Here is a 17,568-nt window from a genome sequence, read left to right as displayed (position 1 = left end):
TCTTTCCAAGATAATACTTTTACACTAACCCTAGGATAAATAAAATCAAAAGATCCTTCAATTACAGGTGTTAATGCAATATTACAATAAACTACCTCATATTGAGGTAATTTCTAAAAATCCATTTCCTTTTTCTAGTATGTAAATTCCTTTAAGGGCAGGAATTGTGCTTCACAATCTTTATATCTCTTAAAGTCTGAACAGTTTTTTTGAATAATAATAATTAAGTGATTATTAAGTAAATATATGAATAGGTATAAATGATTATGAAATTGATATTGAGGTATTGTTGTCAACATTATACTTATGGATGATTATGGAAAATATCCTGCTAAATGTCAAAATGCTGGATCTGAAAATCCAAGCAATGACTGAGACTATAAAATGTTAGAGCATTTTAAATAGGTGATGGGGATTGAGGAGGGCACTTGTCATAATGAGCACCAGGTAATGTATGGAATTATTGAATCACTGTATCGTACACTTGAAACTAGTATCACACTATATGTTAACTAAATGGAATTAAAATAAAACATTTAAAAAAAGAAATTAAAACAAAAGTAATGTTAGAGCAGTGAGGGTCAAGATCCAGAAGGGTAGGAACAAATATGTGTTAAATATGACTGTTTGGAAGTGTTAATAATTTCCAATGAATGGACTGTATCATTCATTTCTCTGTATATTTTCAAGTCTTTTGCTGATTTTCAACTTTGCTTGCAATTGCAAACCACATTAAAATATAAGAATTCCTCAAGTTCAAGCAGTAAAACTTTTAAATATGAAGAGTATCTTATTTTTATGCCTTCAGAAAAAAGTATAGGGGGAAATTCAGTATTCGGATAACTATTTCTCTACATTATGTTTAAATGTAAGTAACTAAGCAATCAGATACAATAAATAAGATGAATTACAAAAATTAAGAATAATTTAAAATATTTATTTTCATATATCCTTGATAGCTCTATCTTTAAAACTTTACATGGTGTAGAGCTTCTCCTTATATATTTTAATAGGAGAGAAGAAATGTAGAAATAATTGTAAAAATTCTTTTTGTTTCTTTGTAACCTAAAGTTCTACTTCTTTGTCTGAAAGTTCACATTTTTAAAAGAATTCATGCATAGATTTTATTATATTATACATTTCCAAATGTCAAATATTAATGAAAATAACCCCATCAGGAATTCCTTATGCTTCATTATTTCAGTTCAGAATAGAATTTAGTATTTAATCTTGTGCAAAATATTAGCCCTGGGTAAAGTAATTGAACATGATTTTTTTTTTTTTAATCTTTGGTTTTTGTAACCAGGTTAGTGCCTGACTTCTGGGCTGTTCATTTTCCTAATATGGCACCTGGAGCATGATAATTAATAATAGTAAAACAGCAATTTTTATAAAAGTTAGTATGAAGTGGAATAGTTTTAAAATTGCTTTTACTTAACCACATACAGTATAAATTCCTCCCCATCTATATTACTTCGTATAGTTTTGGATAAACATCATAAACAAAATATTCACTTTAGAATTACAACCTAAATTTTAAATATATAATTTCAAATATTGTGTTCTTTTTTAAGAACAATTTGGCCATATATGACTAACAAAATCACCTTGGTGAAATAAAGCAGATTTTGAGCAAGTTAATGATTATAGTAAATTAAATAATACATATGCATGCATTCCTTATTAAACAACATAAGCCATTTGGATTTTTTTCTTATTAAAAAAGACCAAAATCTGGGGCACCTGGGTGGCTCAGTGGGTTCATCCTCTGCCTTCAGCTCAGGTCATGATCCCAGGGTCCTGGGATCGAGCCCCGCATCAGGCTCTCTGCTCAACAGGGAGCCTGCTTCCCTCTCTCTCTGCCTGCCTCTCTGCCTACTTGTGATCTCTCTCTGTCAAATAAATAAAATAAAATAAAATAAAATAAAATAAAATAAAAAGACCAAAATCTTTATATTTTTATATATCAGAAAAACTTGAGAGATAATAATTGCAATTGTAATCATCAAATATACTACTAGAAGTACTGTCTATATAAGAAAAAGAGACTACAGTAATTCTCAAACTTGAGTGGACTAAAGAATTACCAGGATTGCTCTGGGTGCTTCATTATATGATGGATGATAACCCTGATCTCAATTCTTTCCAAGTCCCAATCCTAATTCTATGTCCCAATCCCAGTTCTTTCCAAGTTCCCAAAATGGCTCTGGTGTAAGTAATGCCTTGACCACATTTTTAGGAGAGAATGGGGTCACAATAGGGCAATGTAGCTCTAATCAAATAGATAACAGGGTTGAGGACTTTTCTAGAGGTGCCTAGGGTTTTGATCTTTTGCTTTTGTGTGAGCTCTAACCAGAAGTCATGTTTACCAAGAGCATAGGCCCCAGGAGGCTTTGGGTTGCTTCTGGGAGTGGTAGGAGACACACTTTGCTAGGTTTGCTGTTTCTCTTTTAGTCAAGAGTGGCTGCAGAAGATGCAGACATCAGGAAGGGGTGGGGGTTTACATGCTTTCTGATGTAACCTTCAACAAAGGAGTAGCTAATTATCCTATTCTTCCTTCCAGTATGTACATATTTCTAGTATATAGACATTTCTGAGATATTTTAGAATCCCCATAGTAGGTTGTGAGATAAACTTCCTACAGAGGGTTTTGGTAAAGGTGTGTTCTTACTCAGTTATATTCTCATATTATGACATCATATGTAATTCTGCACATAACAAAACTGTTGAAAGACATTAGTGTCTAAATGATAATCGGATATTTGCTTATGTAATTACATTGGAAGATTTCATTAGAGTTTGAGAATATGGAGTGTATTTGTCATGTCCTTGTTTTATATACTTCAGAAACAGGAACCGAAGAGCATTCATTTGCACAATTAAATCTCCCCTAAAGTCCGTGAAAAGAATTCAGGAAGAAAAGCAAGCTGTTTGGTCATTGTTTTTAAGCCATGGCTGGCTGTACTTCCCCCCGCCCCACCACTGCCATCATCTTGTGCTCTGGAAAGAAGAGGTCAAAATGGGGAGTGAGGGAGAGCAAAGAAACAAGGGAATAACAATATAATTTTCTCTTGCTCAGAACTAGGACAGCAAAATTACATTTGCCAATGTATCTAAAGATAATTCTCTTTTTATAGTCTAATAACTGATCATATGCTTTTATCAATTGGAAACCTCAAGGAAGGGACTGCAGTTTATTTCATTTTTTCAAGAATATTGCCTGCATTATGGCTTGATACCCAAGTCAGAGTACGTAATCCATGTGAATTTAAGCCCAGACAACTACATGGGTCTGGTTGTATATTTATCATTTTAGTTTCCTAATGGAATATGGTTACTCACAACCAAATGTATCATTTGGTGGGTCATATAACATGGAGTTTATGAATGACCAGTTAGGCTTCATAAACACTTAGTGTCCTATAGGCAGACCTTAATGTCTGTCTGGACTCAAGTATACTCACAAGTTAATTTTCAGATAGAAAAGAATCGTTAGAAGAATAAAGCATGGTCTTTCTCCAAAACCTTAGGGGTATGAGTTGTGGATTTTCATATTGAGAGTTGTCAGAAGTATGAGATAGCATTATTATAAAGCCTAAATGACAGGGAAGTCTGCACTGCAACCTGGTCTTGTAGCAGAACTCTTTATTAATCTGGCCCCACTCAGAGCTGGTATCCTTATTGGCTACCTGGTAAATGGTCAGGATACTGACCAGGTATGTATGCTTCCTTCAAAATGCAAAAAGGTCCATCCAGTGGTGAAATGCAGTAACTTATTTTTCAACATGCAGTGGTATCCTGATATGCCTTGAACCATTGGATGTGTAGAAAGTTTGCCAATGTTGCAGGATAGTGACCTTTAGCATGGTGATAAACCTCACACTCTGGTACATAAGTGTCATATTAAAGCTCCAGGGACATTAGCTCTTTCTTTATGAGCAAGTTTAATTAGAATCCTGTCACCAATTATATATTACATATTATGATAACATACCTTATGGTATATCAATATTTCTGCAGACTGTATTATAACAGCGAGCATAGTCTTGAGGTCAGTGACAGGTGCTCCTGTCTGTGACAGGTGAATGCAAACTGCTTATTATCTTTATTGATTGCAATTACAAGGAAAGTATTTACCAGGTCAATATCTGTATATAGTTTCTGCAAGCTGGTTAATTTGTTCCAGTAAAGATATGTGTAGAACAGAAGTCGATATCAACACCTAGTTATGTTTGTGAAAATCAACAGTTATCTTGTACGGGCAAACTGATGAGTTGAATGAAGATGTGAAGATATAATCACTATTACATCTTTCACATCTTTCTTTGTGGTGCCAGTCTTTACAGTTATACCAGGAATATAGTATTTGCTTTAGTTTATGTTTTTGATGGTGGGTGGTGGGTGGATGGAATTAGACAATTCTAGACATATATTCCCTTTCCTACTATAATATCATTCTCTGTAAGGATTCTGGCATTTGCTATTTATGTGTATTGCCATTATATGTTACCCTAAGATATCTTTATGGGCCACTGGAACTAGTGTTAAATATACCCAAGGCAAGATGTCATTTGTCATTACACCTGACTTCCGTAAGTTCCCATTCTTACTAGGGTGCCATGCTGACGTTTTGGGTCTTCAGGAATCTGTGTCAATGGAGATCAGTAAAATAAACATTAGGATATATGGGCATTCTTTTCTCCCAGTGTACATAGCTGCAGGCCTCTGGGGAAATGCTTAGAGGAAGATTCATTGTATATACATTTAGAAGCTTCTTTAGATAGAGGCTTCCCTTTGTCAAAGGGATTTGGCTTTTCCTCAGCCAAAGGGCTCTGAGTCTATAAACCAGATAGAAGCCTGTGAATCTCCACTTATTTCAACTTAAGTCATTTTTTGCACCTAATTCTGGAGTTGTTTTGTTTATTAAGGTACAACTAAGGGTTCATAGGCTATACATGTACTTAATTCATAAGGACCTTCAGCTCAGTTAGTTACCACAACAGATCCCTGGAGTGAAAAAATATGTAGATTAGTTAAATTGCTTCTAATGATTAAGTGCTACCATTCAGACTTCTCTACCAATCCAGACTTCATTATGCCTCATTGACATAAAAAAGTTCAATTTGAAGATCCAGTTGTTATCACCATGTCCAGGCTACACAGGACGTATATCACAGAGCTTATCGTGATTGAATTTCTTAATGCTTAGTAAAGAGAATGTCGGAATACTCTAGAGCAAGGATCAGCAACCTATAACCAATATGCAAAATCTCGCTGGTGACCTATTTGTGAATAGTTTGTGAGCTAAGCATAGTTTTTATACTTTTAAAGGGTTATAAAAAAAAAGAAGGAAAGAAAAGGAGGTAAAGCATAGGGTAGGGAGAAAAAGAAGAAGAAAGTATCTTATTTGACCCACAAAGCCTGAAGTATTTATAAAAAAAAATTTGCTTGCTGACCCCTTTTCTCCATCGTAGAAGGCAAGTCTAGCAATGTAATCACATTGACTCCATAGTGATGGAGTCCAGATTTTAATTATCCATTCTAATAGGCTGCAAGTGCCCCCCCCCAGGCACTTGAGTTAACATATTAAGTTCTGAATCTTGTAGGACTACAGCCATATTGATGGATTTAATCAGGTTAAGTCTTCCCTTTTGCCATCCTTGGTCTAATAACTCTTAAAATCTATTCCATACATTCTTTCCAGACTAATGCTGATACATATTGGCAGGATTATATAATATTTTTTGTGTGTTAAGTGGTTTTTCTAAAATTCCTTTTACTTATGGGATCTAATGCTAGTTATTGACCTTATGGACAGTCAAGGAGGGGTGTTGGCATAGATGCTGAGAAAAGTTGACATCACTTGTGAGGCAGTTGCCTTAGATAAAATTCTGAAAACTTTTTTTGTTTGTTTTTGTTTGTTTTTAAAGGGAACGCATGTTCCCTCAGTTAAAAATGATCCAGAGATGCTAGGGAATTTGAAGTTCTCAGCCTCGTCTCTGTCCCCAGTCTCTCTTGAGTCTTATGATTCCACACTTTTTTAAACAGTGTCCTCACATTGGCTTATAAGAATCTTGGGGATGGGGAGTTGCCTGCTACTGGAGCTATAACCCTGTCTATGTATATGCACGCTCTGGGACAGTCAGAGAAACTATTATACACCAATCACCCCATCCCTGTAATTCCTGTTGCCACAATATTAACTAAATTCCATAGGCACTCGAGCTTCCAAAACTTTCCCCTCCATTGACAGTCCATACCAAATTATCCCTGGTGAAAAATTGAGTCATTATGTTGCTTCTGCATGCCATAAATTGTCAATCTATTATTTTCCTTTGGCAAGGGGTCGCTTGTATTCTCTGTAATTATGAGAGCAACACAATTCCAAAATTGATCCCATAGAATCTATTTTCTGTGGCCACTCCTAGTACCTGTATTTATCAGGATCCTGGCAGGAAACAGATATCACCATCAGACATTTTAACTGAAAAAAAAAAAGGGGGGATTATTTATTAATATGTGCAAGGCTGTAGAATCCAAGAAGAGATAGTTAAGTATTGAAAGACTAAAAGCAGGAATCTTTTAGTACCCTTGTAAGGGAAGGGGAAGGAAGATGGTTGCTAGAGCTGCATAAAAACTAGAGCCATGGAAGAAAAGCCACAGAAAAGAGGGCCACAAAAGAAAGCAGGTACTGCCAAAACCAGAATGGGGAAGTAAATGAGAGAGCTAGTAATTAACCCTATCATTCCTTTCTCTCACCTGCTAATGTTCTGAAGTGCTTTCTACTGGTGTGGGCACGGGAGCCTGAATGGTGTAATACATATGGGAAGAATCAGCCTGGACAGATCATAAAAAATATACAGGTCCTAAGGAGATTATTCTTGAAGGTGAATTGAAGAAATGAGAAACATTTAAGAGACTGTGTAAATGTGATACTATTACCATATTCAATTAATTCTGACAGTATTTTTCTGTTTGGGGCTGGCTAGTCAAATTCTCTGAAATCAGAATTCATCTTAAAAGTTATAGTATAGGGGCACCTGGGTGGCTCAGTGGGTTAAAACCTCTGCCTTCGGCTCAGGTCATGATCCCAGGATCCTGGGATCGAGCCCAGCATCGGGCTCTCTGCTCAGCAGGGAGCCTGCTTCCTCCTCTCTCTGTGCCTGCCTCTCTGCCTACTTGTGATCTCTGTCTGTCAAATAAATAAAATCTTAAAAAAAAAAAGTTATAGTATATTGTGGCACCTGGGTGTCTTAGTTGGTGAAACGTCCAAATCTTGATTTCAGCTCAGGTTATGGTCTCAGGGTTATGAGATCAAGCCCTGCGTTAGGCTTGGTGCTGGGTATGGAGACTGCTTAAGATTCTAACTCTTTCCCTCTCTCTCTGCCCCTCCTCTTTCCCTCTCTTAAAAAAAATTACAGTATATTATAGTTTATTTGACCATAATATTTTTTTTCCTTAGAGGAATATCAAAGACATTTCCTTAGAGGAATATCACCTGTCTTATGGTCAATGTTATGTTAGATTGAATTATCAGTAATGACAATAAAAGGAAGGAAAGGCTATAGACACTGCTGAAATAGGATTCCACAAATTTGCACTGTTTGACATATTTCAAAATCTGTTCACAGATATAGAATCATTTGTGTTTATAATTTTAAATAAACTATTAATAATTTGTATCAGAGATTAAAAACTGGTAAGGTGAAGGAGTTGAACATTTGCAGTTTATATATGAGGGATAGAAGATCTTTGCAGAATAATCCTGCAGCAGTTCACACCATGCTTTTTTTTTTCCTCTTACAAGGTTGTTCTGTGAAGCACAAATGCATTTGTTTGCATCTTAAAAGGAAGAAGAAAGAGGAAGGTTCTGCATTTATATAAAAATAACTTTTCCTGGTTGTTCTTCATCATAGCTAAAAAGCATAATCTTAAATTGATGTGTTCGTGCCTTCCTGTATTTGAAAGGAAGAGCTAAGTTGATGTGACAGAGAAAGATTTCCCCTGAAGAAAACTCTGAGAATTGGACATGAGTGTAGGTAGTTGATTTAGAGGATGAGCCCATGAAGCACTAGTGAAAAAATAGGAAATGTGAGACAAGGAGAGAAAAGCTAACAATGTGTATATTAATAAGCAGAAAACACAATAGACAATTACAATTCAGCATCCCTAATGTAGAATAACCCCCCAGGATTGTCCCCCTGAAGGATGGGAAGGCTATTATTTACACACTGATTTCCATAATCTCTGATTATGTACTACAATAGTATGTAATACTACGGATTCAGGCCATTGCAAAAGTGAGCTGAGGTTTGTGGGCAAGTAGATGAGCGTTGGTTAGTGAGGGCCTCACTCAGCTTCAGAACATGCAGCATTTGAGGAAGGTGAGTGGAGGGTGACTGAGGGTTGCCTCCCAGCCCTCACTGCCCTAAATCCCCACACTTCTGAGCTGCCAGGCAGATGCATGGCGCTGAGGAAGCTCCCTCAGAACAGAGAAAGTCCTCAAGCAGCAAAACAGAGGTTGGAAATGGTCGGTGTGCTTAACAGCTGACCACTAACCTGCAGCTCTTGGGACAGGAAGATATGGGATGTACGTTAGCAGAATCTGCTACACAGATATACACAGAAAAGACCTGGTATTTTTTGCCACTCTGAATAAGTGAAATTAACCAACGAGTTATAGTGTGTTTTACTACGTTAATGTCTTTGAGAAAAATCCCCAGTTTTGTTTCCTTGTGCTAAAGTACAAAGTTAGAGCACAAGTTCAGTTACACTTACTATGTATTTTGAATAATGATATATTTGTGTGTGTGTGTGTGTATGTGTGTGTGATTCAATCAAGATTAATGTTTGTGTTACCACCACTGAGTCCTTTTGGGCTATAAGTAATTTCTTTGTAATTTTCTGTTCTTTTTTCTTCTGCACTTTGGTCACCAGGTAGAAAAAATATAATATTGAAAAGATGCATTATGCTATCTTTCTTCATTTTGCACAGACATTGGTAAGAGATGGAATCTTATTCAAAAAGAAAAAATATGCCATTTGAACCTACACATATGTAATAGGAAGGGTTTTGATTCATGCTCAGTCTCATTCTTTGGTAATATGTAGTATAATCTGCTCTCAGTGCAAAAGCAATTATTGATATCAATTATTGATACAAATTTCCTTCAAGTTAAAAAAATTTGTTATAGTACTTTGTAGGATAAATAAAAGACATCATTGTGGAATCTGAAATACCACTTCAGAGTAAATTTATAAAAATTAATATGGCTATATTCTGTTCTACCCTTGTAAAATGCTGTCATTTACATTATGTTGTTAGACTGGAGATTTACATTTTAAATAATTTATTTACAGACCTTAATTGAATCTCCAAAAATGACTTTATTTTGATGAAGCTTTCCAGGAATGAAAATTTTGTGTTTCTGTATTTCAGATTCATCTTTTATTGTTTCATTTCACAGCCTATAAAAGTCAGTCAATATTAGCAACAATAACCTTCCTTTTTAAACTGGCAAATAATGATTTAAGTTTGATTATTCCAAGTGTGTAAAACAAAGGTCAGTAGGTGTCTCATGAAAATCAATAGAGAACTATTGTTGGGGCCACAGTCCAGATGTTACTCAAGGACAGACTTCTGTTTTCTGAGTAAGGAAGAAGAAAACCATGGCTGTGAAAAGGCCTTTTATATAACTTTTGCATTTTGACTCAACATGGTTTCAAAATGAAAAGACTGGAAGGCAGCATAAGGAACAATTACTGTCCTTGTGGCCCTGACAAGTTACTGAACCTCTCTGAGGATCAGTGTGATCACCGGTAAAGTAAGAACAGCAGGGCAACTCCATGTAGTTTTAGGAATATTAAATGAAATAATACATGTTACATGCTTAGCAACATGCCCATTACATGGAAAGTGTCAGTAAATAATAATTGAGAAAGTTAAAGATTAAAAGATTGAAATGACTTTATCTATAGAGAAGAAAGGGGTGACATTGAGTGCTTATCTTTAAGCTTTTGGAAATTGTCATACAGGGGTTATAGACTAACTATAAGTCAAATATAAATTTGGAAGGAAGGCTCAGTTTTAACCTAAGAATAAAATGACCATAGAATATGGAGAAAGGTTACCTGTCTACTATTTCTTGGGAAGTTTTAGATAAGTTATGATTGTCTCTAGAATTGATTTCCTGTGGTAGTGTGATACCCAACTACGTAACATGGAAATATTCATTCTGTACTTTACTTTTTTTAAAGATTTTATTTATTTATTTGACAGACAGAGGTCACAAGTAGTCAGAGAGGCAGGCAAAGAGAGAGGAGGAATCAGGCTCCCTGCCGAGCAGAGAGCCCGATGCTGGGCTCCATCCCAGGATCCTGGGATCATGACCTGAGGCATGAGGCTTTAACCCACTGAGCCACCCAAGTGCCCCTCATTCTGTACTTTAAAGATTTTATTTATTTATTTATTTATTTTAGAGAGATCAAATGAGAGGGGAGCAAGGAGCAGAGAGAGAGGGACAGGCAGACTCTACATTGAGCATGGAACCCTCTCTGGCTTTTGGTCTCACAACTCTGAGATCATGACCTCAGCCAAAATCAAGAGTCAGAGATTTAACTGCTGAGCAACCCTGGCACACCTTATTCTATACTTGTTCTATAATTTTATTGACTTATGTTTTAGAGTCAAGAAGATAGTTCTGTAAGTTCTTCATAGATAACCATACTCTTGGAGTACCTCATATGTTCTATTTCCTCTTTTTCCCTGGTGGGAACCAGAGTCCTTGTAAGATTTCACAGACTTTGCATACTTGAGATTAACTCATAGGCTGCTAAATATTGACTAACCCAACTCATATCACCTATGAAGAATTTGTCTTAATCTCTTAAATAATGTTGTGTCCTTTGCTGTTAAGAGTTTAAAAGTACAGGCTGTAGGGTCAGACTGCCTGCAGTGGAATCCAAATCTAGTACCACTTCAGTTTTCCCACCTGTAAAATGACAATAATGTTTGAATCTACTCAATAGGGTAATTTTGAGAATAAAGTAAAATGATATATGTAAAACACATGGAGTCCTAGTTTACTTGAAACACTTAATAATTCACATTATGAATTTTGTCTTTACTCTCTAGTTTTTAACTATACGGTAGCCTACTCTGGCTATATGTAATAGAAAGGAACCTTCTTTCTCTACCCTTCCTCAAACATAAAAATACTGAATTATGGTGCCATGTTTGTGTTTGTTCAACAAGTATGTATTTAGCATCCAGGCTGGGTGAGACACTACACATAGAATAACAGAGCTACCCTGATGACTCATACACAACTTGTGTATGATTCCCATATTTTTCTTCCAGATGTCATCTTCATGCTGCACATATAAGCGTATTAAAAACTCTACTGAATACCTGTTCAAGAAATTATGAAAGGCATTATTTAGGAATCAAGGAGTTGAAAGAGGAAGCATCTGTCCTTGGAGATGATATTTATATCATTAGAAAAGATGCAGATAATTTAATAAAAATACAATAGCTTTCAAAATCATTATAGTCTTAATTGGCCCATCGGTGTTGTAGAAAATACAAGCTTTATATCCAGAAGAAAAAAAAGATAATTGTAGATTACAAGAGTTTTGGTGTTTTGCTCTTTGTATTCATGATAATACCTTACCACTGATTTTAAGGATGATTATTTTGTTTTATAAAATAATACAGGTTTACTATGGAAATATAAGCAATATGGAAGTTTTTAATTCTTTATTTTTATTTTTTAAGATTTTATTTATTTACTTTAGAGAGAGAACAAGAGAGTACAAAGAGTTGGGGGGGGGGCAGAGGGAAAGGGAGAAGTAGACTCCCCTCTGAGCAGGGAGCCCAACAGGGGGCTGGATCCCAGGACCCTGAGATCATGACCTGAACTGAAAGCAGATGCTTAACTGACTGAGCCACCCAGGATCCCCTGGAAGAGTTTTTTTTTAAAGAAAGCAATGTATCTCTCACAGTCCTATCTTTCATGGGTAACTGTTACTAACTATCAATAAAATTATTTTAAGTAGATGCTCATGGAATGATTGTTTAAAAATGAGATCATAGGGGCACCTGGGTGGCTCAATGGGTTAAGCCTCTGCCTTTGGCTCAGGTCATGATCTCAGGGTCATGGTCTCAGGGTCCTGGGATCAAGCCCTGCATTGGGCTTTCTGCTCAGCAGGGAGCCTGCTTCCCCCACTCCCCCGCCTGCCTCTCTGCCTACTTGTGCTCTCTCTCTCAAATAAATAAATAAAATCTTTAAAAAAAATGAGATCATATTCTACAAGCTATTTTTTAAATAAAATAATATAAAGTAAAATTGAAGGACATTAATTTTCAGATAAAAATCTTTACTTAGAATACTCTAAATTATTATTGTTTAGGGAAAATGATAAAAAAATAGTGAGAGGATGGAATCATTTTTTAAATTCATAAATCAAATTTAGGAAGTATTAAATGACTAAATTCTATCAAGGATGAGGTTAATATTTTATACTATTTTTTCCAAAAATGCTCAGCTTTCCCATCCCATGAGTACATTTGTTTCATCAAGATTTTTAATATCTGATTTTGTAGTGCAATCATAATCCCCTCAACATTTTATCTTTGTTCTGCATGTACTTATATGAAACCTACTGCGTTTTCTTTTTTCAAACTTTTTACATTTCCATTTTATTTACTCTGGTTCTTCTATTTGTAGCCTGTATTTTTATTTGTTATTTAAATTTTGAGTATGGTTACACTTGCATATTGAACTATGGTAAAACATCTATAATGAAAACCAGCAGTCCTTTGCTCTCCCCATCACCAAACACAATTTCATTCTCCATAGAACTTCAAGAACCATAGTTCTTTCAGATTTTTCCTTTTTGTTGTTCTGTTTCTAAAAGATACATCTATCCTACAACTTCTTGATTTACTAACTCTAACTAGTATCTGTTGGTTTCCTGTAATGCTCTCAGGCTCTCCCTCCTCAAATGCTCCATTCACCTGTTTTAAGTCCCTACTGGTCTCTAGACCAGGCCTCTTGCATAGCTGTCATCATGGAACATTCTTCTTTCTTTTGGTACTTTACTTTTTTATTGAAGAATAATTTACACACACAATCTGAGAAATACAGATAAATTAACTTTATACATAAAGTTTATACACACACACACACACACACACACTTTGTGTGACAACCATTCAGACCAAGATGAGAACATCTCCAGAATCCTGGCAGGTTCTCCCATGCCTGCTTTCATTCATTAATCCTATGCCCAGATATCCTATCTGTATCACCATGAATTTTTTTGTTTATTTGTTTTTGAACTTCATATAAATACAATCATTGCAGAATACACCCTTTTTCTTCTTTCACCCCATCTTTTGTCTTTGGATTTATCCATGTTGCATGTAGCAGTGGTTCATTTTCACTGCTGTACAATATTCTATAATATGAGAATATAATATTATTTTTGTAAGAACTTTCTTAAAATTCATTCTAACCTGGGCTTGAAATTTCTCTGAAGAAATCTTTGACCAGCTTATCATTTTTCTCCTCTTGGGTGAGTTGCTCTTCCTTCCTGAACACATGAAGACATTTTATAGTAATCATTAAACCAACGGCAATTTCATCAAGATAGATTTTCCCTTAACAATTTTTCTTAGAACTTGATCATTCCCCACTGATATATGGAACTGGTTCATTTTTCTTTTACATTTTAAGGATTTTTAAAATTATATTTTAAAATATGTTAGTGTCTTTTGTTCTTTTCTACTGCAGCTTTTTTTTAAAGATTTTATTTATTTATTTGACAGACAGAGATCACAAGTAGGCAGAGAGAGAGGAGGAAGCAGGCTCCCCACTGAGCAGAGAACCCGATGTGGGGCTCGATCCCAGGACCCTGGAATCATGACCTGAGCCAAAGGCAGAGGCTTTAACCCACTGAGCCACCCAGGCACCCCTCTACTGCAGCTTTTAAACTGTCTTTATACTAAGTCTTTTCCTTTTTAGTCTCTTATGCAGATATATTTGTACCAATTGCTATACCTTGTTCTCTTTTTCTGCATTTACTATGAAAATATCAAGCTTTTCTTTTAGTCCAGAAATTAAAATATTATCTATGTTTATCCTAGTTATTGCTTTTTCTAATTTATGTATTATCTGGGTAATGGTACTGTTTTGGTTCAATTTGTCTCCTTATCTCATACACTTTTAAATGATACTTTTTTAAAAAAGTTAAATCAACTTGTGTTTGAACTCTGATTTTATTTAATCTCTAGTCTTTTTATACTATAGATAACTTCTATGGAGTTTTTTACTTCCCTGCTTATGATTTCTACTAGTCTTCGCATGCTGTTACTTTAATTATTTTTATGATCATATTATTACTGTTAATATTATTTGTGTAATCCCTTCCCGCAACTAGAAATTTGTATTATTTATCTTTTCATTTTGCTTGTGTTTCTCTTAGCTCTGTTAAGGCATCTGTTTGCTTAAGATAGTGTGGACAAATTATTCTTTAAATTCCCGTCCCTCTCTTTTTTGCTACTTTTTATTTTTCCCTTCAAACTACAGTTTGGTTGACAAAAATCTATATTCCAGTCAGTTTTTAATGACCAGAAAGAAAAGGGGAGGAGAAGCAAAGTGTCCCGGGTTGGAGGTCCTGAGTTGTAGTCTCTAATGAGACCTGTTAAATATTGTCTGTAAGGCCCCTGCCCTCTGCCCAAAGATGCACTTGGGTTCCTGTGGGATTTGCTGGGCTTTTCTGACTCATCTGTGAGCCCTGACCTGTGGAGAGTCCTGACAGTCTTTCCTACTGCTGCAGACACTCCCTCGTCAGTTTCCAAATGGAGAAGAGATTCATAAGCACCATGGTGGTTTTGGTGATGACTCAAGTTTCTTTATCAGAATTGGTTATAGGTTCAGAGAGAGGTTTTGGATTAGTGTTGTTCCATCAGAGCCTTCTAATTATTTTATCAGCATAAAATTTAGTTTATGACATGAGATAGTACCCCCTTTATTTCATTTCTGCTATTGAATTTCTTTCTTTTTTTTTTTTTTTTTAACAATTTTTGTTTTGTTAGAATTCTGAGCACCTGTCTTTAGGCAGTCATCTTTACCTGGAAAAAAAGACTCAAAAATTCTTTAATGAAAATTCTCCCATATCTTCACAGAACAATCTGATTCCTTAGGTAGGGCTTATTTATTTTTTACTTTTACCTTCATTTAGTAGAAGAAGAAACAGTTGCTCAAAGGAGTTAAATACTGTGAATCTGGATAAATTTTGTGATTACTGGCACAGCCATCTCTGAGCCTAGCTCCTATAATCCTGCAAAATATTCCTTTTATTCTGCCATGAAACCTCTCTCTTCTTTGGGTTGAGCATCCTGGTTCACTCTGGTACAATGAGTATAGTGTAGACTCGCACAAAGCATGAACTGTGTTGACCTTAAGGATTACTTTAATCCTGTATGATTTCATAATGGGGATAACATGAATTATGTTATTGGTCTCTGGTATAATAAAAGTAATATATTCCCTAGAGAGTACATAAAAAATTTGAGATTAATAATATAATATGTTGTTAATATTTCAAACATAAGAAAATTAATATATTGTTTTCTGTTTTTCCAGAAAATACAAGAGACATCATAATGATATATGAAGAAGATGCTGAGGAATGGGCTCTGTACTTGACAGAAGTTTTTTTACATGTTGTGAAAAGGGAAGCAGTCCTATTATATCGCTTGGAGAATTACTCTTTTTCAGATTTGGAATTGCTGAATTTAAACTCTTACAAATGTAAACTTCTGATATTATCAAATGGCCTGCTTAAAGACCTAACTCCAAAGAAATGTCAGTTTCTGGAAAAGGTACTTCATTCACCAGAGAGTGTGGTTACTCTGCTGTGTGGGGTGACAAGTTCAGATCAGCTCTACAAACTATTAAATGTCGCTGGAGGCAAATGGGAGATGTCTACTGAGCAGGAGCCCCAAGATTACATCGCTGTAATCGAGAGTATCATATTCAGAGGTAATGTTGCCAAATCTTCTTTATATTTTTTTTATAATTAAGAAATCTAAAGTTTTTTTTGAACCAATGACTATCTGATACTAAGATAAAAAAGAAAAATGGAAGCCAACTTTATGTTGAATGTATGTTGCGCTTTCTTCAAATGCATGAATGTTCTTAATTTTTAGCTATTTTCTTCTAATCAGGGCTTATCAGTTGTTTTAAAAATGGTTTATAAATACATTCCTTAGGGTAGCCCGTGTGAGCTCATACTTGATAGAACAAGTATGGTATGCTATACTATAGGGCAGTTTGGTTCTAGAAGTTGGTTTCTTTTGTTTCTTTTTTTTTAAGATTTTATTTATTTATTTGACAGACAAAGATCACAAGTAGGCAGAGAGGCAGGCAGAGAGGACAGGGGTAGGGAGCGGGAAGCAGGCTTCCTGCTGAGCAGAGAGCCCAATGTGGGGCTCAATTCCAGGACCCTGGGATCATGACCTGAGCTGAAGGCAGAGGTTTTAACCCACTGAGCTACCCAGGTGCCCCTTAACTGGTAATGCTTGAGTTACTATCTACCCTATTACTATTACCAGTCAGTAGCAGTCCAAGCTTTGAAGGTCTGCTTTAGAATTATAAAACTTCCATTGTGCTGACCATTGTATGATTTCTATAACTATATTATGGAATACTGTTATTGTTTAATTAGTTTAAATTAAAAAATTCATTTTAATCATATAGCCACATGTCAAAAAGCAGAACACTGGGTTCCCCTCTGGTAATTAATTACAGTTCCATGTAATAATCAAAACTCGGAAGCTCTCTAATGTTAAAGTTTCTCCCTTCCCCTGTTCTTTTCTGCTTCTGCCTGAGTGCAGAGGTGGTGCCATGTCAGCTGCATTCCTGGTTTTCTCAACCTCTGTTTAAACCTTTTATTCCTAGTATTCTAACTATGGCTTCCTTTCCTACAGGGAAGAGGTGGGGTTTTTAATTTCTACTGACCGTATCAAATATGAAGTGTTGCCTCCTTTTCTTGGAGCATATTTCTGGGTCTTTGGAGTTGCCTTCATTCACTGGGATGTGTCACCTGCGGCTCCTTAATGAGACGACTGTGTCCTCTTTTTTTTTTTTTTAATTTTTTATTTCTTTTCAGCGTATCAGTATTCATTGTTTTTGCACCACACCCAGTGCTGGATGCAATCTGTGCCCTCTCTAATACCCATCACCTGGTTCCCCGAACCTCCCACCCCCCCACCCCTTCAAAACCCTCAGATTGTTTTTCAGAGTCCATAGTCTCTCACGGTTCACCTCCCCTTCCAATTTCCCTCAACTCCCTTCTTCTCTACATCTCCCTTCATCCTCCATGCTATTTGTTATGCTCCACAAATAAGTGAAACCATATGATAATTGACTCTCTCTGCTTGACTTATTTCACTCAGCATAATCTCTTCCAGTCCCGTCCATGTTGCTACAAAAGTTGGGTATTCATCCTTTCTGATGGAGGCATAATACTCCATAGTGTATATGGACCACATCTTCCTTA

The 17,568-nt window shown here is 35.8% G+C and overlaps 1 protein-coding gene across 4 annotated transcripts in view; it reads left to right on the top strand.

Annotated features, from left to right (window-relative positions):
* Nucleotides 1-17,568, top strand: part of LOC111154080 (B-cell scaffold protein with ankyrin repeats 1) — a 307,642-nt gene that overhangs the window by 15,782 nt on the left and 274,292 nt on the right. For all 4 annotated transcript variants that reach the window (XM_022513462.1, XM_022513469.1, XM_022513445.1 and 1 more), the window contains exon 2: nucleotides 15,651-16,049. In XM_022513462.1, coding sequence (XP_022369170.1) covers nucleotides 15,651-16,049 — 399 coding nt within the window. The remainder of the gene's footprint in view (nucleotides 1-15,650; nucleotides 16,050-17,568) is intronic.

This window comes from Enhydra lutris, unplaced genomic scaffold (assembly GCF_002288905.1).
Source record: "Enhydra lutris kenyoni isolate GAN:26980312 unplaced genomic scaffold, ASM228890v2 scaffoldscaffold3, whole genome shotgun sequence".
NCBI classification, from domain to species: domain Eukaryota; kingdom Metazoa; phylum Chordata; class Mammalia; order Carnivora; family Mustelidae; genus Enhydra; species Enhydra lutris.
The sequence above is the reverse complement of the archived record's forward strand: the minus strand, read 5'-3'. Positions and strand labels throughout refer to the sequence as shown.